Here is a 26,681-nt window from a genome sequence, read left to right as displayed (position 1 = left end):
TCTCACTGTTGTTCTCTGGCAGACAGAAAAATGCAATGCGCTCATGAAGTCACGAATATGTGAAGGCAGCCAGATGCTTCTCTCCAACTAGCTTGTAGAAGGACTGCATTTTTCTGGCTAACTTTAGTTTTCCAAGTTTGTTCATGCACGTATCAGGAGAGCAAGAAATAGTATGAGAATCATCGGATTAATACCACATGTTAAAACTTGGGAGTCTGAAATCAGAACTGTTGCTCTTGGCATGTTAGACACGTGTGCAAGGAACCTGAAAGATGGATATTTCAAGGTCTTCAGTCAGTAAGAAACTCAGACTGTATTTTTAAAATCTTTGCTTCTTACCTGGGTAGTCCGTTCCTGTTTCTCTTAGGTCTTTCCTTCTTACTTACAACATGATATTAAATGCATTTAGATTAAACATTCTAGAGTGTCACACTGTTTTTGACAATGGAAATGTTCTAGATGTGCATTGTCCAATATGGCAGCTGCTAATCACAGTTGGCTATTGAGCACTTAAAATACACCCAGTATGATGGAAGAACTATATTCTGAATTCTATTTAATTTTAATTAATTTAAAATGAAATAGCCACATATGGTTAGGGTCCACCATAACGGACAGAATTCCAGACTCTTCTAGATTAGAAGAGTCTATTTACTCTAAGTGGTAGCCTGCAGGCTAGAGAGCTGACAAGCTACCATACTGGCTCAGCCAGAAATGAATTTCTGGGCCTTAAGTAATTTTATGATCCCAAGGGCTCTTCTGCCAAATGCTCTCGCTCTCCTTAGAAGGAAAGAAGGGAGAGGGGCTGAGAGGAGACATACCTCCTGACAATCTTGCAGGAATTTCTGAAGATCCCTGTTGTCCTTCAATCTCATCAGAAGCTCACTGGCTGCCTCACGATTCTTCCGATGTCTGTTTTAACAATAATAAAATATAAGTTTCAAAAAAGGAAACACAGAACCTTCCAAGTCTGGATTTAAAACTCAGTGTCTTTCCTGGGTTTCTACAGAGGATAAAAGCAGTTTGCTTGTACAGTTTGCATTCTGTCAAAAAGGCAAGATAAGCAAGAGAATTTAGCATCCTCCAAATGAGTAAGCCACAGTACGAGAGACCAAAACACTTGTCTAAGCCACAAAACAGGCAGAGGATGACCTCCAATAAGCCATATAAATCCAGTGCTTCCTAATCTGGTGCTAGGAGAGAAAACCTGAGCACCTGCTGTGCACAAGTTCTCATAGCACTGTAGGAGAATGTGAAACTCATTTTCAAGAAACTGGGGTAACAATTTATAGCTAAGAAAATACAGATATATAACTGGCTTTAAATTAATGTTTCCTAGATAAGTATTTCCCACCTTGAGAAAAACTCCCCTCAAACAACAATGAACCAAGAATGAAAATTTTGAGACCTATGAGATTCGCTACCTACTAGATCCCACTCTTTATTAACGGATAAAGGTAATCAAGGTTGAATGAAGCTGAAGCACAAAACCTTAAGCAAAAATTCCTAAAAACTGGTAGGAGCTGCTAAGCTTAGGGAGTGACAAGAGAAATGGGGTGGTGGCTCCCCAGCTCAAATGCTGGACACAGGGCTTCCCTGAACACACCACTGCGGTACCAGAACTCCAGAGCAAACTTCCTTCCTGCGCCCAGTGGCATAGGTTCTCCACCAGAAACAATGAAGACCAGCTACGGGAACGCCGGGAGTGCCATGAGAAGGGTGGCCTTGACGCAGTTATTCTGCACGGGGGAGGAACTACGCCGCACTGAGAGCCACGCAGCACTGCCCCAACGCAGCCTCTCCCATATTCCCAAGGAACCTAAGCCAGCCATCCAGCCATCCAGCTAATTGAGGGCTATTAACTGGGGCAGGTGAAAAGGTTGGGTTTTCATTCTGAGTCTCCAAGCATTTTCCTGCTGCATGTGCCCAGGCAAGGTCTCTCTTGCTGGGTCTCCATGGAGGGATGAGGAAGAATATAAATTCGATTCTCCATGATGCCACGAGCAGCTCAGGGAACACTGGCTGCTGACGGACCTTTAAGAACCTTCCTCGGAAGTTGAGAGGCAACGTGGAGGGTTTGGGGGGTAGGAAAGGAATAAATGAAACAAGATGGGATCAGGAGGGAGACAAACCATAAGAGACTTAATCTTACAATACAAACTGAGGGTTGCCGGGGGGAGGGGGATAGGGAGAGGGTGGTTGGGTTATGGACACTGGGGAGGGTATGTGCTATGGTGAGTGCTGTGAAGTGTATAAACCTGGTGAATCACAGACCTGTACCCCTGGGACCAATAATACATTATATGTTAATAAAAATACAAAAAATTAAAACAACAACAACAAAAAAAAACCTTCCTCAGAGGATCAAGAGCGACCTTACAGAGATGCTGTGGACAACACAGGCCCTCAGGGAATGCTGGCGAAACAACTGACCATGGCAACACAGCAGCCATCATCCACCTGGGAACATTTGCCCAGGGAACCGGAGGGGAATGCTCTCTGCTCCTACAGGGTGTCAGTAACTACAGGGCAACTGGCATAATATGAGTGGAAACAATACCGCCAGCTATATGCCAGATATGCCAAAATGACTTCTGATTTTTTTTTTTAGTTGAAAGGGGTTTCATAGCTTCAAGAAAAGTGACCTTAGTACTTTTATATCACTTAGGTAAAATGCAAAAATAGAAAAGTATTTCTTAAATAACGTTAAATGACAAGAGTATATGCATGTTCAGTGGTATAAAACCCCAAGGCACAAATCAGAAAGCAGAAACTAAAACGTGCCAGGGATAAGATGAAAGGCTGTAGCTTCTCCCCCCACATTTTTAACATTCTACTTCTTTTGTAACAATAAAAAATAAGGCCAAAGCCTCTTTACTTTGATACTCTTTCTCAGATACCAAAAATTTGAAAAAAAACTTAAATACTGTTGGTGAATTTGGGCCAAAGGAATTACTGTCTAAAAATACGGGTGGGGAAGGGATGTCCAAAAAAAGTTTAAGTTCCCAAACCTCAAATTCCAGTCACTGTTTGTACAGGATTATAAGAAGATAAAGCCCATCTTAAGGCGGAAGGTAATTTGGAGTCAAGCACAAAAATGCAGGAGGTTCTGCCTTTGGTCAAAGGTCTTGAGTAAGAGACCCAGCTCTCTTCCACGGTGCCACAGCCAAGTGCTCTGAAGGTAAGGAGGAATCAGAAACTGACAGCCACAACAGGACATGCACCCTTGAAGCTCAGGGCAATGGTGGAAATCAAAATAATTCAAACGCTGTCCGAGAAGTCTTACCACACATAAACACAACCAGAAAGAATCCTGAATGGAGCTGGATTCTGTAGCTGAATGTATATTCAAGTCTCAGACATGTCCAACAGATTTCTGGCTGGGCAGTCTCTCAATTCTAGTGGGACCAGGAAGAAAGGAAAGCCCGAATGGTGACTTGGGGCCCTGTGTCCAAATCACACAGATCTCCAAGAGGACATGATGATGGCATCTGAGGGGTACGCTCTGCGGAATGAAAAACAGCTACAGCGGCAGCATGACACTTGTTGCTGACTCAGAAAAAAGCGAGTGTGGCTTCACTGTTCACCGGAGGCAACCAATGGTGTTTGAGGAAGGACTTTCAAGTTGGATCGTGGATTTAATTATTGGGAAGGACCTTCTAAAACTTGGCTGTAGTTTCCTACAGTCCTAAGGGGGCTCTTTGTTTGGGGCAAGGTTAAATCTGTTGCTTTATTTCCACTTCTCACCTTCTACCCCTACAGTAAGACTGAGAAGCTCCTTCATCCTCTGAGGCAGACGCTAGCTCTAGCTCTGGTTCTTGTAAAAAGTAAAGCACCACAGGTGCCTGAGTGAAACAGATGGATAATACAAAAGCCTTTTCCCCGGGTGAGACAGGGTCTAGCTTTACGAAGCTGGATCCTGACTCCTTGCTCTCCCAGGACTATATGGAGGCTGAAACTCCCTACGAGCCAGAAAGCTTACTCATTTGCACCCCCTGGGGCGGGCTTGGACAGCAGGCTCCTTTCCACCCAGGCACGAGCACTTCGAAGGTCACTCACACCCCACCCCCATCTGTCAAAAGCCAGGGTCTTTGTTCTAGTATTTTTTCATTTCAACAAACTCAGTGGTAATCAACAAGATTTCCGGAACATAAGCACGTTATAATGATTCTGTTTTATGAATACAGCTTTATAAGAGCATCACAATGTTTCTGGACAGGGGGTTAGACCTGAAGATTCAGAGATTTACTCAGCTTGTGCCCCCATAACACCTAGAACTCACATATTTGTGTATTTTGATAATGGACAAGATTCCTCTGGGGTGAGTTTCTGATTGTGAGACCTCTGGTGGATATGGAAGTGAAACCAGAATTCAGTGAACACAACTGAGGAAAATGCAGTTGTCCTGAAAAGCAAAGCCCTCCTCCCAACCCCCCTTCTTTCTTCTGTTTATGGACAGTATGATCCATTTCATCTTAAGATAGAAATCCTAAGGAGGCTCTGGAACCCCAGGAGCCCCGACTCTTGAGTCAAGGGCAAAAGGAAGGTTAAACCACAACTGAGGGCTGCTGAAATGCTCTCTCCTATCCGGGAGTCTCCAGTCTTGACAATATCACCTGCTTCCCAAAACCCCTCACAGCTGCAGCACCAGGGGACATACAAACACACGCAGGAAAGCTCAAGGCGGCTGCACGCCTGCCTAGAAGCACACGTCCCTAATGGCCAAGTCCGCCCTCAGGAAACCAGCTGGATGCATCCACCACAGAGGAGCAGGACGTGTTGTATTTACAAAATAACTTGAGATTTAACATTAGGAAGAAAGGAAATTCTTTTTCTCTAAGTTAACAATACCCTGCCTAATCTTTGTTTTTTACACTCACTCAAGGGTTTAGTGGTTTTTTTTCCCCCCGTCTTTCGCAGTTGTTTGAAGAGCAACAGATACAAAATGATAATACATGCTATGTCCTATTCCACAGAAGCACCCGTCAAAGACATGGTTGAGGTTCTGAATCAGTGAAAAAGACAGACTTGGAAGTGCTCTAGCCAAACAGTCTTCAGAGGGAGGAGTAATTCCCCCTTTCACTCCATAGCATAAGAAGTTCATATGGCCTAGGGTCCCCCGAGACCCTCTTGGGTATGATATGCAAGGAAACGTTCTCAGCAAGTTCTTCCTTTCCAAGGCACTTGAAAGCCAGAATGGAAGCCTATTTCTCAACTACATCAGTTTCACAATGAGCCCTTAAATCCTGCCCAAACTGGACCACAGAAGATCGGGGGGAACAGAGGCCAGAGACTGACCCGGATACGCTAAACCAGATGCAACTGGTCAGATCAGACCCGCCTCTCCTAGTGCATCCAAACCTTGTTCTGCCCTGACATCCCACTTTAGTTACAAACAGAATACAATGGCCTTCAGTCAGGGAGAAAAATCCTAACTGCAAATAAATGAGTAAACAAAAATAAAAGAAGAGTATCAAATCTTGGAGATGCCTTGGCAGAAGAGGAAAGGGGTTTCTCCCCCACCATAAAAAAATCCTATTAGGGCATTATCCAAGCCAATTTTCTGAGAAGCGCCTGATAATATTCCTTTGTGGCTCCGTTATGTACTTAGGACAAGCAAACCTTGGCGTCCCTCCCTACTTACTCCTGGAAGACTTTGGAGAAGTCTAGTTCGCATGAAGGTAAACGTGGGTTCAGCTAGGGAACATGGCTCCCAGGGCCCATCGTGGGATAGGCTACACACACATCAGCTCTCGCAGGGCACAGCTTATACCGACTGATAACTGGCATCACAGCTCTTACAAAGCTTTGATTAGGTATTGGCTTGGCTTCTCAGGGTTTCTTTTCTTTGGTGGACACCTCTACATGCCTGACCATGACAACCACATTTCTAGGCAGCCACATGTTGCCAAGTGATTTAAATTTTACCAGCTGTCCACACCCTGCCCACTGGGAAAGTTATACCCACAGTCCCAACAACTTGAGACTAAATCTTCAGAGGCTTGGGAGTCTCAGGGTGCCAGACTCCCTCAGGAGCCCCGGGGTGCCATACCTGTCATCGATGGAGTCCACCTTCTCCTGAATGCGATCGGAGTTGATGTTCCCATCGCTCACCAGCCTCCGGCCCGTCTCCACAACAGCATTGATCTTCTCCTCATTGGCGTCCATGGTGGTCATGAAGTCCTCTTGTTTTTTAATAGCTGCTTCAGCTCCTTCCAAGGTGGTGGGCATTTCAGTGTGGGCCAAAACATACTCCTTTTTCCAAGAGAGAGAACCAAAATCATAGCAGGATGAAACACCATGAAATACAACTCATTTTCAGAATAACGAAAGCACTCTTTCCTAGTCCTAAGTTTCCATGCAACACATACTTTATAACACTTGCTCCACTATACTTAATCTACTGAATCAGAGAAAACAAAAGGTTCAGAGGAAAAAAAAACTAGTGAGACCCCATAAGGAATGAAATTTCCTTCGTGGTTCAATGGCTAAATTTTTTCCCAAAGTACATGAGGAAACCAAGCAGTGCTTTATGCATCAGCCACCAGGGTCCTCTCATGTGCCCACCACCCAGTGGCAACATACTCTTCAAACTCTCTCTTGAAGAGAGATGAACAACCCCGATTATTGGCCACCATCTTCAGCCATTTTCTTTCTCTAGTTTTTGCCTTGTGTCATTGGGAGAAGTCCTTGACTCTTTGAGAGCAAGAAAGAGTCACTTAGTTCCCCCATCAAAAAAAAAAAAAAGAAAAGGAAAACACAAACAAATAACAAACAAACAAAAAAACCCCCTCACTGCACTTGTCTATTCATCAAACTGGATTACTGCCTTACAGAATACTGCCAATCTAATGCAATACTATGAGGACATGCTATGAACACACGAGAGCCTCGAATGTGGCTGAAACAGAATGCTACTGTGCAGGGCAAGACACTCCCGCAGGAACCCTCAGCTCCCATCCCCTACTCTGGGATGGTTTCAATGCCTTGGAAGTCAAGGGTATAAAGCCCCTCAATTATCCTGTTTTCACACAGGATTGCTCTGGACCAGCAGCCTGGCTAGAAAGTTTCAAAGGGCAAGCAGGAACTGCTCTACCAGGAAGGAAGCAAAGGCACTTGAGGAGCAGTACCTGGTTGTTAAGGAAGGCTTCGGCCTGCTTCGTGTCCCTAAGAAACTGCTGGTAGGCATGTGACTGGGAGAGGAGATTCTGCCTGTTCTCCCACATTTTGTGGAGCTCATTCCACCCAGTGTCCAGGGCCTGCAGCCGCTGCCGCAGAAACATGTACTGGGCGTCGGTCTGTCCCTGGGTGACCATCTCGCCCATGTCCCTCATCTTCTGGTAGTCCTCCTCGTAGTTGTCAATCTCGTTTTTGATGTTCTCGTGCTGTGTGAGGAGCTTCTCTGCCTCGGTCAGGGTGTTGGGCATGTCCTCAGAGGCGATGGCCGTCTGGGTCCGGGAGAGCCAGGACTGGAAGTCGTCCAGGTCCCGCAGGAACTGCTGCAGCTTGCTGGCCTCTCCCAGGGAGGCCTCACGGTTTTTCAGGGTGGTCTTCATCTCCTCCCACACGTCGCTGATCTCGGCCAGCCGAGACAGGATGGCCTGAGCCTGGTCAGGGTGCTCGGACTCAAGTTTCTCGGCCTCTTTCTGCAGGTCACTCAGCTTCGCCTCGATGGCCACCAGGTCCCGCTCCATGCCGGTCAACTTGCGCTGCAGGGCCATGACGCCGGCCAGGTCGTTGCCCAGGTCCTGGGTGGACTCGATGACCTTGGTCTTCTCTCGAATCCAGGATTTGGTTTCATTGCACTCAAGGTGGTAGTTCTGTATGCTCAGGGCAGAGAGAAGAGCGTCCTTCTTCCTGTCCACCAGCTCTCGGAACTGACTCCACCTGTGGGCACAAGGGCACAGAGAGAGCCATGTCAGAGACGGGCTGGCAGCTCAAGGCTCCATGGTGACATTAACAGTCAAGGTCAAAGTTATCATTTTTTCTCTTCCTCTATGCTATGAGAACAAATGCTTTTTGGAAAATCATCTCACTCAGTACATGTACACCAAATTATCGAAACAACTCAGAGATGTGACATAATCTGGAAAAAGCCTGACACGAAGAGGCACTTGTTCAAGGAGTTCCAGGGTGGACAGCACATCTGTCCCCCAGAGTCAGTTACTTTCCGTAACTCCATTTCTGCTATACGCTTTTTACTTATCTCTGAACTGCACCTAATGAACATTTCCCAAACCCAAACATGCCTGACAGTCCCCTTCAGAACCAAGGCTACCACAAGCTATTCAAATGTGTTTATTCAACAGAAAGATAACATCAGGACAAAGGTCTAACTTGATAACCAGGACTTCTACTTGCTAAGTACGTCTAAAATATGCTAAAATTCTGTTCCAGAAATCATCTCAGAAGAGACAACACCAGTGTCACCATGATGCCGCGGTCCTCCACGCTGGGCACAGGTCTCACACTAACACCTTAACTTCTGATGTGGGGACAGGCAGGTGCCAGGCTGCCTTGAATGACATCACCCTAAAGGACACTTCTTGCAAAACCAGGGTGTGTTGAAAGGCAGATGCCAATGCTGTGACATCAGGGCCATCTTATCAGTGACCCCGCCTGGGAAATTCCTGACAGCAAGGCTCACCAGTGACCTCGCCCTCCCTGGTCCAGCACACAGGGAGCCAGCCTGGCGCAGACTGCATGCTCACCTCGTGTTGAGTTTGTCCTGCTGGGCTTTGATTTCCTTCTCACTTGGATGACCACTGTGCATGAGCTGCCGTGCAATCTGGTTCACCACGGCGACCCGGGAAGCCTGGTTGTTCATTTCCGGTTCGAGGCTCTCGAATCTGGAAAGCAATTCAACAGGGTACTCAGCTGCTGGGTGCTGGGCGGTAACGAGGGGATGCTGGCGGCCCTGTAGCAAGGATAGTGCTCCCACTCACCTGTGCTGGATGACCTCCAGGTCCTCCAGCTTCTCTGGGATCTGCATGTTGTTGAGCCACTGCTCCTTCTCGTCGATCCAGAGCTCACAGGCGTCAGCCTCACTGAACATCTTGTACAAGGCCAGGGTGTCCTGCAGTGCCTGCTTCCTCAGCCGTGTCAGCTCCGCCACCTCTTTGTACCGCTCCTCAATGCCTGACAGCCTGCCCCTCACGTCCGGAGACTCGGCGTGCTCCTGGGGCAGGGCACCGGCCTGCTCGTGCAGTGTGTCGATGGTGGGCCTGTAGTTGGCGATCTCCTCCGCCACGTCCTTGTGCTTCTTGACCAGAGACTGTGTGGAGTACTCGTCGTGGCCCACATCGTTGCTGGAGACAATCTTGAGGATGTCCAGCATCCAAGCGTCGATGTCATCGGCATCTGCCTGGAACTGGTGCAGGAGCGAGGCCTCCTCCAGGCGCTTCTTGCGAATGGCCGAGAGCTGCTCCAGGTTGGCCCACTGCTCCCGGATGTACAGGATCCTCTCTCGGATCTTCTCTGACCCAAAGTGCTCCTCCGCGATCATGTCTTCACCTTCTTTGATGGCTTGCTCGAAGTGGCCGCTGCGGCCGCTCATCTCATCCTCGAACGCCCGGTGCTTGCTGAGCAGCCGCATGACACTAGTCAAGTCCTTCCCGTAATCGTCAGAGGACAGGATCTTCTCCTTCTCCCGTATCCAGCCCTCCTCTTCCGCCATCTCCCAGAAGAACTTCCAGAGGCGGCGGGACTCTTCCAGACGGGCCCGGCGCTCAGCTGCCAGCTGGCAGAGTTCTTGGTAACAGAACTCCATGTGGGCCACGCGGTCGCGGATCACCTGAGGGTCGCAGGGCTTGTAACCTGTTTAATGCACAGAAGGAATGTGGGAGTCGGACAGTTAAAGCACAGGCCCCTGCCCGTTTGCAAGTAGTGAGTTATGCCCATTTTCTCACCACTAGATTACCAGCTCCACTCTCAGTGCAGAGCCATGTGATAAGGCAATGGAGAACCTCCCAGGGCCTTGCCTGGAGGTAGGTGGCCATGTTAAGTGTTATTTTTTGACCCAAGGGCAAAGTGATCATTCATGAACCAAAAAAAGCACATAAATCATAAGAAAAAGGTCAGCTGCATTTAACTGTTTCTCAAATATAAAAAACACAACTAAATCCTTCCAAAGATCCTTTAAACAAAGAAAACGTACAACCAGAAGTGAAAGCCAAGATATGTTCGAGCAGCCGCACCAGGGTGCTGGTATGCATCGAGTGTGGTCTAGGCAAAGTCTGACTGCTGAATACTGCCACTCAAAACCAAGCAGTACTGGAGTATTTAATGGAAATACCTGTCTACTTCAGAAAAGCTGACAGAGTTAAGTATCCAGAAGGCTACCCTCCTGCATCTCGCGTACCCACGACAAACCCACTGGGAACCTACAACAGCACAGGAATGTCAAAGACCCCAATTGCACAGACAACTTAGCTACTTCTACAGAGATGGCTATGGTGGTGGGGAAGTAAGGCCTGCCACAGTCCATCCTTACCTTCCCCGTCTGTTGCAAACTTCTGTGCAGAAGCATTGACACCTCTCACCCGCTCTGCCTGGATGCCAATGTCCGCTTCGACCAGGGCGTGCTTCTGTAACAGGTCTTCCACACCAAGCAAGTGTTTGCCATAGTCTTGAGACAGTAATAGCACCTGTGCACCAGAGAAAACAGAGGGCCCATCTGTGCAGACAAGTTTGACTTCAGTGACTTGTACTCTGTGGACAAGCTGAGAGCCAGCAACCACGACGCACCCTCTTCAGCCAGCCACCCTCCCTGTATCTCTAGGGGAGCAGAACGACAAGGTTGTCAATGGGAGAAGAATCTAGTTGAAAGCTTATAAACCACATCTCTAACCAAGTAAAAACAGGGTCAGGTGGCTTTCTGCTTAGGAGGGAGTCCACTAACACTTTCTTTTCTTCCTTCCACCAACCCAATTTGAGGGCCTCATCTGACTTCCTCTCCAGATGGAATGTGTACTTCACTCCTACTTCTGAGGGAAGTCTCTGGCCCAAAATCTGAACTTTAATGTACAACATGATTTATAAAATGAAAAGCGCCTCGCTGCTAGATTTTATGAACATTTCTACTTTGAAAGGTCAACACAGACCATACTTGAGAACATCATAAAACTGGGACAATAAGAGGGCAAACTGATGGGATGAGGTGACCCCATCCCTCTGCCAGGAATGGCTCAAGAGGTTAAGCAAAAGACGAGGGCTTATATCCCAGGAAGAAATCCCTCACAGAAGGTCAAGCTTGGGAACACAGCACGCTGAGATAAAGGGGGCTTCACTGTACTGTCTGCAAACTGCCCTGTTCTGTTCCAGCTTCGGAGCTAAACGCCTTCCAGCTGGGGGACTACTTGACATGGATGAGTATTCTACCGCCTGCAGCAGAGAACACAAACGGGCACAGGGATCTGGCACAATGGCAGGTCTCTTCCTGGGCAGAAGGAAAGCTTGGAAGTCTATGCTCAGGGCTCTTAATTAAGGAAGGGGAAGCACAAACTGGCACTGGCAGCCATTTCCAGCCAGTCCCACCCTATGTGTACACCTATTACCACACTTCACCCTTGCTGTAGCCGAATGAGGGAGGTGGTCAGAGCGATCCCAGATTAAAAACGAAAAAAGAAGGCTCAAAGAGACTGCACGGATCCAGCAATGACAATGTGAACACGGGTTCCCTGGTTCCCTGGTTCCCGACGCACACTCCGCCCACACTGTCTACCCGTCTCCTCCCATCTGCCCAAGTTAGCTTCCTGGGTTCCCCCACAACCAGCCACTCACATACAGATCAATGACATGGAAAGCTGGTTCGACCCTCAAGAGCTAAAAACACAGAAAATCTTAATTTGATTGATTCCCTATGGTGGAACAGATCTAAATTAAATTTAAATCACTGCGGCAGATCTCTAGAGCTATGGAACTGGTTTTCAATACAACTTTTTTTACACCTTGTATCTCATTTAACTCCTGATCTAATAATCTTCCCACAGGTAATACGGCCCCCTTTGACTTTACAGAGTGGGCACCCTGGATGCTGTGCAGTCAGCGGGGGGTGGGGGAGGCAGGAAAGAGAGGTCCCACTGGATCAGCTCTGGCCTCCTATCACTCAAGTTCTACCTTCATTTCGTCCATCCAGTCCATAATGTAGAGCATTTCCTGGAATATCTTTTGCAACCCCAGGTTCATCTCAAGACGCTGTCTCCGGGCCTTGAGCAATTCCAGTAGGTACTCCCAGAGCCGGATGACATTGTCTTTCCTTGCTGTGATGCGCTTGATGTCATGGTAGTTCTCCGCCTCGAGCTCCCTGGCCACGGCGACCACAGCCTGCACACGCTCCTCGTATGCGGCAATGTCTGTCTCAATGGCCTCATGCTTTTTCGTGGCGGCCTCAACTGCCGGAAGGTCAAAACCAAAGTTGTCCTACAGAGAAATGGGGGGAAAAAAACCACACACACAAAATAAAAAAGCCATCCAACCGGAACAAAGAGACAGAGGTTGAATCTCAACACAATCTATGGTGGTCCTAAAGCCACACTGACTTGAGCCCCGCCAGCTGCTGGTCTCTGCCTTCTGTAGGACACTTAAAACTCCTCGCTACAGCTCAGATACCCTCCCCAAGGCAAATCAGCAAGTACTCGTCTTACAGAGGGGTGCAAGCTTCTATCCAGCACCTTATACTTCTGTGACTGGAGCAGGTGACAGTTTGTGTGAACACAAGGAAAAGGGAAAGTCACTTTTTACTTCTTTCATGACCAGTCCAACTGCCTTGAAGGATCAGATGGTCAAAGATGAAAGGTAAGAGAAACGTCTAAAATTACATAAATGTGAGCAGTTCACACTCACTCACTGGCTCTAAACAACTCTGCTTGAGCTGCTTCCAAATTAATGAAAAGTCAGACAAACAGAAGACCAAGTACATCGGAAATGATAAACATCCTCTTCATGGGAAGTGAGCAAGAGGACTCGAGTTACTTCAGAACAGTGGGTGTTGAAAAGCAGCTGTCCTATGGCCCTCAAGGATGGTCTACGTTTCTAGATGACCCCGGGAGCAGGTCCCCGAACGGGGTCTAGAGCAGGACCTGAGACACCAGACGCTGGTTTTCGCTCAGCCAGGTCTCCCTCATAGCTGCCTTGCGGTCGAATCTGCGGGCGAGCTGTTCCAGTTTCTCCTGTCTGATGAGCTCGTTCCGCAGAGCCAGTTCTCGCTCATGTTCTGCTTTTTCCAGTCTTTCCCAGGCCTACAGAGGCAAAAAGGAACAGTTCTCTGCAATGCTCAATGAACTTTCCTTGGCTACAGTCAACAGCTAGGACTTCTCAGTAAGACCTGAGAACTTTGTAAAAGGGACATCCCGTTTCCACCCTCATTGACTCTTAAGCCTTGAGAAAAACCGTTTTCTCTCAGTTTAGCCTCATGGGAACACTCTCTCCTATCTGTATCTAAAAGTCCTGTGTTATATTTGGAAAACAAAACAGTGTAGATAAGGAGCAATATAACTAAATTATAAATCTCTTACTTTGAGAGGAAACAAAGTAATTACCTTCAACAGATCTGATCACATATAAAAAATAAATTTCTCAGAAAGAAATATTACAAACCTCGTATTCATCCCATCCTGAGCCACTTGTTTTTTTATTTTTAACATTTTATTTATTTAAGTAATCTTTATGCCCAATGTGGGGACCAAACTCATGACCCCAACATTATGAGATGTACACTTTCACCAACTGAGCCAACTAGGCACCTCACCCCACCTTTTTTAAAGCTACTTGTTTTTTTATTCACACACCTGACCATTTTGTTCAAAATCTTCACCAAATGTTCACAGTAAATTAATTTCTATGAAATATATCTTACATTTTAAAAATTTCACTTAAAATAATCTAATTGTGTAAAACTGTTCTACAGTTCTAGATTTTTCAAATTTCTACCTGGATATAATGGCCACTGTCAAATTCTATAATTACAGACAAAACAGACCAAAATGGAAACTGTTGGACAGCCTCTCTGAGAGAAACAGTCAAAATCCTAAGCCCCAACCTCTAGAGATTCCAGATACATGAAATAAGGTTTCAAGTTCTTCCTCCTGCAACTTAAAGATGCTACAGTCGACTGCCTTAGACAGATGAGAGTAACAAGGTAAAGAGAATAAACCAAGACTGGTTTGATAAAATCTAACATTCCCTCCCCAAACTTTAATAGATCAACCCACCACAAGAATTTGCTTGACCCTCTGCAAAACCCGAGCCACTGCTGTCACTCCTCAGTTCAGCAGGCCAGGACAGACCCTTTCAGACTGCCCTCTTAGCAATCAAGACCTAGAACCTGAAGCTTACAGAGAAGGTCAAGGCCCCACACAGGACCGGACCAGGTGGATCAGCTTTACCTTGTTAATGTCAGAGATGAGCTTGCCCTCCCGGGGCATGTAGACCTTCTGATTGTTGGCCCTCATCTTGCTCTGAATAGTAAAAAGCAGCACTTCCAAGTTCCCCTTCTCAGTAAACCTAAGTACAGGGGGAAAAAATATGTTTTCTGTTCCTTCAAGGGCAAAAATTCATTTGCTTTTGGAGAAAAAAACCTTTCACGCAGCCATACAATTTTAAAAGCCACTTATCTCTGGTCTGATTTATGTGGAACTCATTATGGAGAAAACACAGTGCATTAGTTTCTTTGGGTATTACAGACCGCAAAATGCACCCAACTGTGAATTCTGGTGGGGTTGGCTGGTTGCTGCTACTGAGATTTATATTTGGGGGATCACAATACCGTGCTTTTACTAATCACTTCCTTCAAAGTTTAGACTATACATCCTGGACAATGGACCTCATTCAAAGAGCACAGCTGAATATATTCAGCAAGAATCACTTCAAATGACTACCTAGTGTAACTTTCAATGGGTTTCAGAGACTGCAGAAAGGAATTCACAACTAAGCTGGGTTACAGAAAAAGGAGGAATGACTTTAGAACTCTAAGAAGGGATAAGGTCTATAATTCTTATTTGACAATTACAATTTTCAAAAACAAGTCAAAAATCAATTTGGGGGATAGCAAAAACTGATCTGAACAGACAGACACAAAACTATTTACTGTCTGCCTTTATTCAACATGTTGTAGTTACACACTTTGCTACAGATTTACTAGTAGGCCTGACAATGGGCTACTGTCTCAAGCCCACTATGAGTCTTACAATAAACTATATACAGGTACTCAGCTACTTCTCTAAAATCCTAAGTGTAAGGAATTCTGAAACACATCGGGCACAGAGTTTGGGAAAAGGGGACCGGAGACCTGTACCACTTTTTAGGAGTCTCACGTATCAGTATCATGAGACCAGGGGCACAAACTGCGGGGAAGGGCTCACAGAGGGCGTGGTGTGTAATAGAGCTCAGCCACTCAGGGTCAGATGAAAAGGACTAAGACAGGCCCCTGGTAAGAGGCACTCATCAAGAGATGAGGTCAACGAAGTCAGAAACAGGAGTCTGAGGCTGCCATCATCTCTCTCCCTCCGTGACTGGTAATGCATCCAATCTGCATCTTACTTGGGCGGTTTCTCCACAGTGCGGTAAGTGTTGAAGGCCTGAAGCTGTTGTTGAACCCCAACCAGAGAATTGGCAAATTTGCGATTGTTGAGGATAATGATGGTTTGTTCAATCCACTCCAGAAGGTCAGAGGCAAGTGACTCATACTTTTCAATCATTTTTTCTGTTTCAATAGCATTGTCAAGCACCTGTAAATGAGAGTAAGAAAAACAGAACAGTAAGATCATATTGCCAAGTATGGGAAACAGAATTATAACCCTACAGGAGCACAGGCACACTTAATGACTGGCTCTGAAACAGTTCTAGGCTATCTGGCCTAAGCATTTTAAACTCGAGGAACTGTGTGTTAATAGGCACTCAGACTATAACTATTACTTGTGAGCAATGACAGCTTAACTGTAATTGGTTTGGTAACCTCCCAACCCCCAGGCAAAGGGTTTAAGATTCTGAATGACTCCTGTGGCCTCAGCTCCAGAATTCCTAGAATAACAACAAGGGCTCTGTGTTGCTTGGTCCTGTCCCATGAATGCCCATGAATTTTCCATTCTTGCTGCATTGAGAAGACAGTATCATCTGGTCTGAGGTGTTCAGGAATATATGGCAGGTGAACATCAGCCAAATGAAAACTAAGGAGTGCAACAGTGGGGCCTTTTCAACTGGGTAAGTAGGATTTCAGGCCCATGACATCAGCCAACTCATCAGATTTCCAACACCCCGTTTTCTGGTAAGGTTGAGGGGAGGAGTGTCTCTGGGTCTGAGAAGCTCCTCAAATCTCTCCCTAAATACTGTAGCTGCTGCTCCTACTTCCTGTCACTCCTAGGGATGAAGAGGCTTCTGCCTGCTTCCTTGCCTCTGGGGGTGCCCACCACAAACGCTACCGGCTGAACTGATGAGCGCACAGGAGAAAAGGGGCTCGGAGGCGCTACATTAAGTTGAGAACTTTAATCGTGTCTCACAACTTATAAAATTGGTGTGAACTCACCTTTCCAATTCGTTTTCCTTCAACAGCCAAGGCCTTCATCTTAGAGAAGTAGTGGTAATAGGTCACCACATAAGTGATAATGGACTTCTCATCAGGGTGGTCCACACTGATATCTGGAACCCAAAGAAGGTTTTGTTCAGTATTCTGCTCACGGCGCAACCACCCAGAACAACAGTTCAACACGGAAACAGGCCAGTGTTTATATTGGAGAGTTCTGCCATCGGTGTATTAATTATAAGTCTGATGTGGATGAAACCATCTCGACTCTTTTATGATATGAATATTCGTAAATACCTTCTACCAATGCAACAGGACATAAAAGTCTTAAGAGACATGATCCTTCCTCTCCAGGATCCCAAGCTACCAAGAAGAAAACTTCTAGAGAAAAATGAGGACTACAGTAAGAATTCAGGGAGAATTCTTAGCGATGTGATATTTGCCGGACCAGCAGGCTTATCTCCCTCCCATGTCCATTCCCAAACTGGGCTTGGGCTTCTTGAATCCTCCTATCTGCTGATGCCACCAGAACCGCTTCCAGTCACTGAGTCTTTGGACATCCTTATCTTATTGTTACCCGGTACTCAGTTGGTCACCCAATCTGAGTCCAGATGATTCTATCTATGGAATCTTTATTGTCACTCATGGTTCAGACTCTCATGGTTGCATAAGCAGACTTGAAGCAAGAGCTTCCTCACTGGCTTTCCCTACTACCCAATTCACTTTATGCGCTGCCCCTGCTTGATCTTCCAGAAGCATGGCTGCGAACACACTTTCTCCGAGCTCAAAATTACTCAAAAGTGCCTTACAATCTACAAAAATAAAGTCTAAGCCCCTTAATCCTCTAGAATCTGCCTTAACTTTCCTTCCCTTCCTTCTAACTACTGAGTATTTATCAGGCTCCCTGTAAGAGCCAATCACTGTTATGACACTTCTAATTCTATAGCCTACTATTTTTTCTCAGGCACAATCTGAGCCAAACTGGATTAGTCAACACTCCCCAAACACACTCCACAATTCCCAATACTCCTTCACTTTACTCATAATTTCCCTTTGCCAGGTACTATAATTTGCTTACACGTATTTTCTTTGTTTTGTAAGACTACATCCCCAAGGGTAAGAAGCTTGTGTCTGGGTAAGCCCTGTGCTGTTCCACCTCTCAAACTGCTGGTGTGTTGTCTCGCATAACGAGGGTACTCAGTCAGTATTCACTAAGGGAGGCAATGAATGTACGAAGATGCCAAGTGGTAGAGGTATGGCAATACTGGGTGACACTCTTGACTTGGGACAGAAAGAAAAGAGAATACACAGCATGACTCTTAACTGATGATCAGGTTCTTTTTCAGAATGCACTCACATGTATGCCTACTATCTTCCTGGCAGCCCTGTGTGAGGCAGGATTGTTTCTCTTAAAGGTGAGAACACTGGGGCACAGGGCTGGAAAGCTCCCTGCCCAATGTCACCAAGGCAGCCTATGGCACTGGGGGGCCAGAACAGCAGCTACTCTTTCCACCCTAGTAGTCCCTGTTGCCAACTCTGCTTCTGCTTGGCCCCACCCAACTACGGTCCAAGGTGAAGGAAATGGAGGAATCCACCCCCCAAGGCTGGTCCTGTATGCAATCTAATAAACATATAATGTTGACATAACTGGGAAGATGAGAGCAGACAAAAAATCTTGTGGTTTTGTAACCTGTCTGCAACTGTATCTCAGCTGATGCTCTCTGGGCCACTGGGCAACTAACAATAGCTAAGGACAACTAATAACCAAGATCCAACCCACAGGGTAAGTGACATCAATGGCCTTTTTTTAGTTCCTTGTCTTGTGATCTGGGGACCATATATCCCCTTTTTCATACTGGGAAGGGATTAGAAAGATTAACTAATGAGCAAATTATTTAGAAAAAAAAAAAAAAAAGAAAAAGGTTATTTAGCACAAAGAGCTATGGCTGAGAAAGAATGTCTTCCTATAGTTAAAACAGGGGTAAAGACGGAAGATTAATCACACCCCAAGGAATTTTACTTTTCTGTTTATATTAAGAGATCATTTAATGCGTTAGCACAAAGATAATTTTATCTCAGCTTCCGGGATAGTGAACATATCAGTGAATCTAATGCACTGGAAAACAGCAAGCCTGCTTGGCAGCCTCATGACCTCGATCTGCCCTTGGGGAGTTGAACTTCCTGTTCTATATTTATAAGAACTTTAAACTTTCACTCACAGTTTTTTCTCTCTGGTATTTGCTCACAGCTATGAGCTGTGATCTACAAAGCTCCCGTACTACAAACAAATCCTCTTCTATTTCAAATGCTTTTCAGAATAAGAAAAAGCACCTATGACAGCTCCGGCGAAAAGCCTGGAATTAGGACTTTGTTAAGTAAGGGAGCTATAAGCTGAGGGAATGCCCCACATAGGTCAGCTCCATGTCACCTGCAGTCAGGCTTTGGGGTCCTGCTGTAATGACTCAGAGTTGATCCCGGCAGAGCTCAGATGCTGTGCCTCCAGGCAGTCAGCCCTAAGAAGGGACTGTGAGTCCCAATCCTCCTTCCACCCAGATGTTCCCATTTCCTGATGCACCTTCCTCACTTAAGCTCTTCTTGCTCAAAGCAAACAGAGCACAGCCTCCTACAAGTCCCTCACCCCAAACCCCTGGTCTGCACCCACCCATCCCAAGGCTGCCTGCCACCTTGGCATGAGTGCCAGTCAATAAGCATTCACTGAAAGCCTATGGCAGGTTCCCTTCATTGAGAATAGGTGCTAAGAACTTTCAGTGACTTGATGAATAACCTCTAAAAACTTTGACCTATAGGGCCCAACCCACCCTTCCAGTGGTAGTTCCTATTATTACTTTAAACACCATTCCCAGTGAACTGTTAGTCCCCAAACAAGCCTTCCTCGTTCCTGGTTCTTCACCTCTGCTCAGGCAAGTGCCTCTGCCTAGCAAGCCCTCTACTTCCCAACATGTTTAAATCATACTTGCCTTTCAAGGCCTTTTCAAATATGATTCTTTGCACAAATCCTCAAGTAATTCCCACACCAAAATTAAGCTCCTCTTGAGCAATTCCCAAAGCACACTACACAAATAAACTGACGGCAGATTTTCTATTAGCCCCTCACTACTAGAGATGCTGCTGGAAGTCCCACCTTACATCTCTCAAGTCCTTACCTTCCGGATCCAACAGTTTAGTGAGGCCAAGGTGCTGCTCTGCCAGGTTGAAGGCATTCTGCAGATTGTAGTGTGCATTGGATTTCTTTAGCTTGTCAAAATCTATCAGGTCAGGCCTATGCAGAATGACAGCGGAACAGGATAAAAATCATGGCTTAAGAACACATGTGACCAATGACATACCAGCATTACTCCAGAAATGGTAGAAACCACTTTACTAAGCAAAGTAAAACTCTATAATATAAATCATCAAACAATGAAACCTGATTTTTGAACAAACACTTCAAAGTTTATTAAGACAACTGAAGATAACGGACAAACTGATTTGTTTGGGAGAATTTACATATTCTCTCACATTTTCCTCATATGGAATGCAGGAATTCCCACCGTGGTGCAACATCTAAGACAATGGATATGAGGGTCAAAAGTCACCCAGATCCGGGCAGAAGAATGTCAACATTCTACCCCAAAATTGTTAGTATGATTTCTGAGGAGGGGACTTACCGGTGTTTGTGTATCAGTGCGTTGAAGGCCATGCCATCCCTCCAGCTTGTGGTGAAATTGTGAATGTTGACGTTCGGGTACCTACAAAGACAAAGCACAACAGAGTTACCAAATAAAGATTGACAGTTTTGTGAAATGCAGTGTTCATGAAAAAGCTTGTCAGTACTGAAAAAATGTGAGGCAATGAGTATCAAAAGGACTCTCAAGTCAGAGCAAATACTTCTTCGACTTTAGCTTTCTATTAAAAAAAACAAAAAAAAAACACATCCATGTGGCTTTTCTTTCTTGGTAAGTCAATCAGACAAAAGATGTGAACTGAGTCTTAGATTTAAAACACCATGGTTACATATGAAAAAGTGACCACAACCCAGACACCTCTGAGACTTCTTTGCCTCCACTGGCCTTCTCCTCTGCCAACAGAGATACTAGGACCCCGCAGTCACTGACATCTGAACTCTGGGGAGAGAGGAAGCAGCTACGATTACCTGTTCATGAGACACTCAGCTTTCTTCCTTGTTTCACTGAACTGAATAAAGTTTTATATACCAAGGATCTCCCGGAACAACTTCCCTCTGTTGGAGACCTACTCTATTCACTTAGCTATTCAATACCGTTTACAGGCTTTGGATCTGTGGTTGATTAAAGGCTTATAACTAAGTTGATCCCCTTATTAGGCATACCCACTTTATGAGTTCCATACTTATCATTAACTGATCATGTCTATTATAGTTATAACTGTCCTCAAAGTAGTTCTAAGTAACTCCCTAGTTAACCGGGTAGAAAATCGGTTCTAAATACTAGACCCAACAATTTCAGTGAGTAACGGAACAGATCAGTTCTCTAAAAAAAGTATTTTCACTAAAATTTCAAAGGAGGAATAAAGGGAAGGAAAACCGAGACAGGTAATGTATAAAGACTACTCTTAAGTTGACTGCACAAAGCTTCCCCAAAGCAGCAAAAATTAAAAGCTGGAGAAAACCCACTTGCTTTTTAAAGTATCATGGATGTGATTCTTAAATATGGTTTCAGGGTTTTAAAATTCAAGATCCACTGTTCTCTGAAGCTGCCTTAATAAAGAGAGGGAAACGGACTGTGGAGCTGACAGGTCCCGAGTGTCAATCAGAACTCCTCCCATGCTGTGAGCGAGCTGAGATGTCAGCTACCTACTGCTTACGAGTTAACAAGACTTCTCCACGGAAGGAGTGGAGGAGATAGCTGTCAACACCTCAAAGAGATGACCGCAGCAGGGTTGTCCTGGGTGCAGTGGCCCCGGACCCCCGGGGAGTTCATACTCACCCAGCTGTCTTCATCTGGCACCACAACAGCAATGCATCCTTGGCAGACTTCTTCTCTTTGTTGTCTTCTGTCTCTACACTGATATCCTGGATCTAAGATTTACAAATAAGCATTAGATGAAGAGATGGGTCAGCTGCCCAATAACAGCCACAGAAGAACTGATCTACACATACATGAAGAGTACGCTTCAGACCACGGCCCAGTTGTAAAGCCTATCTACTGTGCCAAAGAAAACTGCTTTCCTCAAGGTTCACCTCACTGAAACAACAACCAGGTTTTCTACTTTGCAGACATAAGGAGGAAGTGACGAATACTTAGCTGCACTACTTCCCAGAACCCACCCCCACTTAGGGGTCACTTCTAAGCTCAAAAGAGCCCACCTTTCCAACTACAAGTGCTCACTATAAACACCCTGCACCTTGTCAGACCCCAGAAAAATCTTCGGTTCAGTTTTTTATAACCAAGTATTTTTCACACTAGGATGCATGTCCCTCACTGATGAGGACAGCATATATATATCTTTTCCTAAAAACTGACCCAAATTCCCAGAGAAAGCATGACCACGGTAGGCTTCCATGGTCTGTGCTATAGTCCCAATGTCTGTGGCTCCCCTGAAACTCTTAGGTTGAAATACTAACTCCCAAAGGTAATGGCATTGAGAGGTGAGCACTAACAGAGTAGGATCCTCATGAACAGGACTAGTGCCTTATAAAAAAAAAGGCTTCAGAGAGATCCTTAGTATCTTCCACCACGGGAGGGCACACTGAGAAGTTTGCCATCCAGAATAGGGCCTTGCCAGCGCATGCTGGCTTGATCTCAGCCTTAGCCTCCAGAACTGTGGGAAATGAAATTTCTATTGTTTGTAAGCTACCCTGTCCATGGTGTTTTGTTACAGCAGCCTGGATGGACTAAGACAGTCTGCATTCATAAGCCACTCATGGAGAGCACGCAAGCAACATTATACAGAGCCGGGTCTACTGGCACCAACATCACACTGCCTAGGTCTAAGACCAGGCTCCACCACCTACTGTGTGTCCCCAGGCCAGCCCCTCAGCTTCCCACCTGAGGAACGGCAACAGCAACAATGACTGTCTCATAGTGTTACTGTGCACTTGAATGAAGAAAGAATATTTAGTGCTGAGCTCATGACAAGGAACCAGTAAATGTTAACTCTGGCTTAGGGGTCACCCTACAAGTTTTGTGATTTTAGACAAATGCTCTAAATATCCTTTTGTCTTTAGATTCTTACCTATTATACTGTAATGTGGGACAGGGATCGGGGTAAATGGTGTTGGCCTAGAAGGCCACCTGTCATCTTTTAGCTCTAGCTAGTCTAAGCTTCCCTACCCTGGTCCGTCATAAGTCTTCCCATTTAATCTAAAGACATGCCCCAGGATTCTTTTTGGGAAAGAAATAGAAGAAGGATGAAATATATAAATACAAGATTATAAAGGTAGAAACTTTCAACTGGGAAAAACCCTTAGAAATTGAAATAATTATAACTTCTAAAAAAATTACCCCTTTTTAACCGTGCTAAGTATGTGAGGTGTGAGTCTGCATAAACTCTAAACTCTATTATTAGGATCGTTAGTTCTTGTGCCGAAAGTAACTGTGAAAGAACCTTATTCAAGAGGTAAGACACAGACTCATCAGGAAAGGCAGGTGGAATTCTACACATTAACCCCTGTCGACCTTCTCATGCTTCTGTGTGAAGAGGGGAATCTATTTCCAGACTTGGTCATTTACACACAGTCCACCCTTCTGAAAGGATTTACACAAGGCAAAACTTTCCTTCCAGTTTCCCACAACATCCTTTATTCTCTCTTAAAAGAAGAGCAGAATGAAACCTAAATGTCACCATTAGTACTTAATGCATACTTCCTGCTATGCACACACAGGACAGGCCATGTCCTTAGAGCTCTAGACATGTGCACATGCACACTCACACGTGTGCACTGGAAATGTAAGACAAGGCTGTATATTCAGGAGCTGGAGGAAAGAGAGATCTCTTTGGAACATGGAGAAGCTTCACAGAGGAAGCAGGCAGTGAGCTGGGCCTTGGCTGATGTAGAATCAATACCTATCTGTGGAATGAGTAGGGATTTAATACAGCTGCTGGACGGAGGAAGCTAGGTCACGTAAGACACCAACACTGCAGGCCATGCAGTGACATCAGCAGCCTATGTTTCTTGCCTTAAAGGAAAGAGAAAGTACCTATCAGCATTTACAAGTTCAATTACAGAAAAAGGCAAGCTGTCAGGAAGCTAATTAGTCAATGACTCAACCCAATTCATGCTGAGAATCCTGGAAAGGGCTGCGTGTGCCAGCTCGCCAACGTGGGCAATGACCCGGTGTGAAAAGAGGCCACCATCAGGATGCCCTTGCATGCTCTGATTACTACAGGCCAAAGGCAAGAGAAAGAGAACTTTTTACTTTACAAAACTGAGGGGAAGCTCAAGGAGGATCCTACTAATGGTATTCACTCCATTTTCAAATCATTTAAGAACTGACAGAAACCTACATAAAGAGTTCTGTTTGTAAAATAGAGTCACTGATTGTTATAATTAACTCCATTCATGATTTCATCTTCAATAGTGGTTCCCTCTTCAGAACTTCTTAACTGGAGTCACTGGGACTGCCACCCAGGGATTCTGAATTACTAAAAATCTTTCCCCAGGCCTCCAAGGACCTCCCGGCTTTGGAACCACACCCATTCAGGGAGTTTCTCAGAATAGCTCTGTTTCTGCTCCTACCCCTCCTCCCACCTACCCACCCAGAACACTGTTAACTCAAACCCATTCCCCTGGGGAAGTGGGAAAGAAAACGAATGGTTACAGGCTGACTTCAGAGTTTTACCAAGAATACAAAGAGCTAAAATTTGATTTCCGTTTCTGCCCTTTTTTGGTGAGACTTTTATTTAGCCAGAAAAATCAATCAGACTTTATATCAAAGGGGTGGAACAGGAAGGAAAGGCACAGAGAACAGAGACACCCAGGAGACAGGACTGTTAGGACATTTGTTTGCAGAGTAACCTGACACTTTGGTAAGAAGTGTTTCCGGCATTTCAATTCTAATTGAAAAGCAGGAGCAGGAAGCACTGCCTGGAGAAAGAGCCAGTAACCAGGCCAGAGGTGCTCCACAGGGCTGAAATTCTGAGCTCTCTCTTAAAGGGTCAGAAGCAAGCACTGCTGCCCTGACTGGTTCTGTAATCCTGGATAAGGCTCCTTCCTTTCCTCACTTTGAGGAAGACAGAATGACCCTGAGAGTTCCTTCTGGCTTAGAGTACTTCTATACTTAGAGCCTTCCCCTCGAGTATAACAAACCCATAAGATTGTCATCAATTCAAACAAGCATAAGGCTCTTGCACATTTTCCCTGAAAACTGCTTCCTCACATCCAAAGGAGAATGAGAAAGTGAAAATGGAGCCCTCCCCACCCCGTGTCATAATCCTCAACAGCTTCCCCCCAAAATACTCCAGGATACATGCTACAGTGCGGCAAAGTTCGGTCAGTCTAGTGCCAGCAACCTAGCACCAATGACGTCCTTGTATTTTTGCTCCTGAAAGCCGAGGGGCAGACACCAGGCATTTAGAGCAGTGGGCAGGCTACAGCCCAGAAACCCCCATATCTGACAAGGGCGCTTTTCAGGGGTCAGCAAAACTAAGGGAGGATGTGGTAGCTGCCAAATGCCGACGGGGGCTGAATGGACACCCAGCTCCACACACCTGACTCTGGGATGCCATTTCACTAGCACGCTGTACCCAGGAAGAAGGGTGAATCCTGCGGCCACGTGTCCTTACCTGGAAGCGCAGGATAATGGTCCAGATGAGGCCGAGGGTCAGCCGGTGGTTCCCATCCACGATGTCATGGGAGCCCATGTTCTCAAGATGGACTCTCTGCTCCTTCAGGAACTGAAGGGCTTTGTCCACATTCTCCAGACAGTGGATGCGCATTCGTCCCTTGGTGGGTTTAGGCTAGAATCGGGGGAGCACAAGGCAGAAACAGACTATGTAACAGGGTGCAGACAGGCTGGGAGCTACTGCCCAGAGTTCCCATGGGCCCGTTCATGCAGCACTCTCCTCCCCACACCAAAACCTTCCAACACGTGTGTGCTCGCTCAGTACAAGGACAGTGTTTACCTAACATTCTTACCAGAGAAAAATTTACTTAAAGGATGGGGATCCCTCTTCAGAGGTTTGTTCAGTCATGCAAGGGACACAGTTTATACATGAGCACAGAAGCTGGAAGGTTAGAGAGAAAGGAACCCAGTCTCCCTGAAGGATTCAGAGCTGCTGCTGCCACCCACACAGCTTTCTGCAGATGCATGGCAGAACACCCCTGAGACTTTCCTGACTGCTTGAAACATAAAAATAGGTTTGCTACTTGCGGGTCTGGGTTGTTTCCTAAGGCTGTCTCCAAATGAAAAGGGGACACACTACCAAATAAGAATTTCCAAGTGGCAGTTTCATGAAGGTGATGTGGAGGGCTGAGAGAAAGGGTGTGACTCACGGAGAAGGATAAAGGAAAAGGCAGTATGAGAGCAATGTAATTTGAATACCCCAAAGTCTCTTCTTTTTACCCAGTTCTATCCAACCCAAGAAGCTCTGGGAAGGTGAACATTTTGAATAAATGAAGCAAAAGATAAAGGCCCGCGCGCGCGCACACACACACACACAGAGGAAATTCTCCGTGGGTCTCCATCATCTACTGGGTCTAGAGCAAACTCATGTCTCCACTGCCCGGCACTGGCCTTCCCTCCTTCTCATTTCCCAGCACAGCCCCCGCTAGCCTGGGCTGCACCTCAGGCTGATGATGTTTCCAGCTGTCCCAGGGTCTTTCCCTCTCATCTCTTTTCAATGACTGTGCACCTGACTAGGGAAACAGGGGCCCACCGACATGTGCTGTTTCAAACCCAAGCTGTCTTGGTGCCAAGGCCTGCAGAACAATGAGGACAAGGCCATTCTACTAACTGTAGCACACAGTCCCCAAGTGTGCCTCGAAGGGGTAGCAAAGGTCATTTTCTAATGGAGGGTGAGAGAAACAGTGTGGATGGAATCAGGAGGGGCTACAGGGAGGAGGAAGGGAACAGGGAGTAGATAAGGGGACTGTTGGTTTCTTCCCAAGCTCCATCAGGTATAACCACTATTATTTCAGACTTGATCTTGAAAAACTCAATCACAAACACACAAGACCTTCCAAGCC

General features: G+C 45.9%; 1 protein-coding gene across 2 annotated transcripts in view; it reads right to left on the bottom strand.

The window, feature by feature from the left end:
- Positions 1-26,681, bottom strand: part of SPTBN1 (spectrin beta, non-erythrocytic 1) — a 195,932-nt gene that overhangs the window by 36,824 nt on the left and 132,427 nt on the right. For both annotated transcript variants that reach the window (XM_080812621.1, XM_080812622.1), the window contains 15 exons: positions 25,280-25,453; positions 21,481-21,572; positions 20,185-20,265; positions 19,681-19,796; positions 16,520-16,632; positions 15,538-15,725; positions 14,385-14,502; positions 13,080-13,238; positions 12,118-12,420; positions 10,493-10,646; positions 8,946-9,816; positions 8,712-8,849; positions 7,131-7,887; positions 6,053-6,255; positions 822-912 (listed from right to left, as the gene is read on the bottom strand). In XM_080812621.1, the coding sequence (XP_080668747.1) occupies positions 822-912; positions 6,053-6,255; positions 7,131-7,887; positions 8,712-8,849; positions 8,946-9,816; positions 10,493-10,646; positions 12,118-12,420; positions 13,080-13,238; positions 14,385-14,502; positions 15,538-15,725; positions 16,520-16,632; positions 19,681-19,796; positions 20,185-20,265; positions 21,481-21,572; positions 25,280-25,453 (3,558 nt within the window). The remainder of the gene's footprint in view (positions 1-821; positions 913-6,052; positions 6,256-7,130; positions 7,888-8,711; positions 8,850-8,945; positions 9,817-10,492; positions 10,647-12,117; positions 12,421-13,079; positions 13,239-14,384; positions 14,503-15,537; positions 15,726-16,519; positions 16,633-19,680; positions 19,797-20,184; positions 20,266-21,480; positions 21,573-25,279; positions 25,454-26,681) is intronic.

The sequence above is a fragment of the Martes martes genome (genome assembly GCF_963455335.1).
Source record: "Martes martes genome assembly, chromosome: 9".
Lineage (NCBI taxonomy): Eukaryota > Metazoa > Chordata > Mammalia > Carnivora > Mustelidae > Martes > Martes martes.
This window is presented reverse-complemented; position numbering and strand designations above follow the sequence as displayed.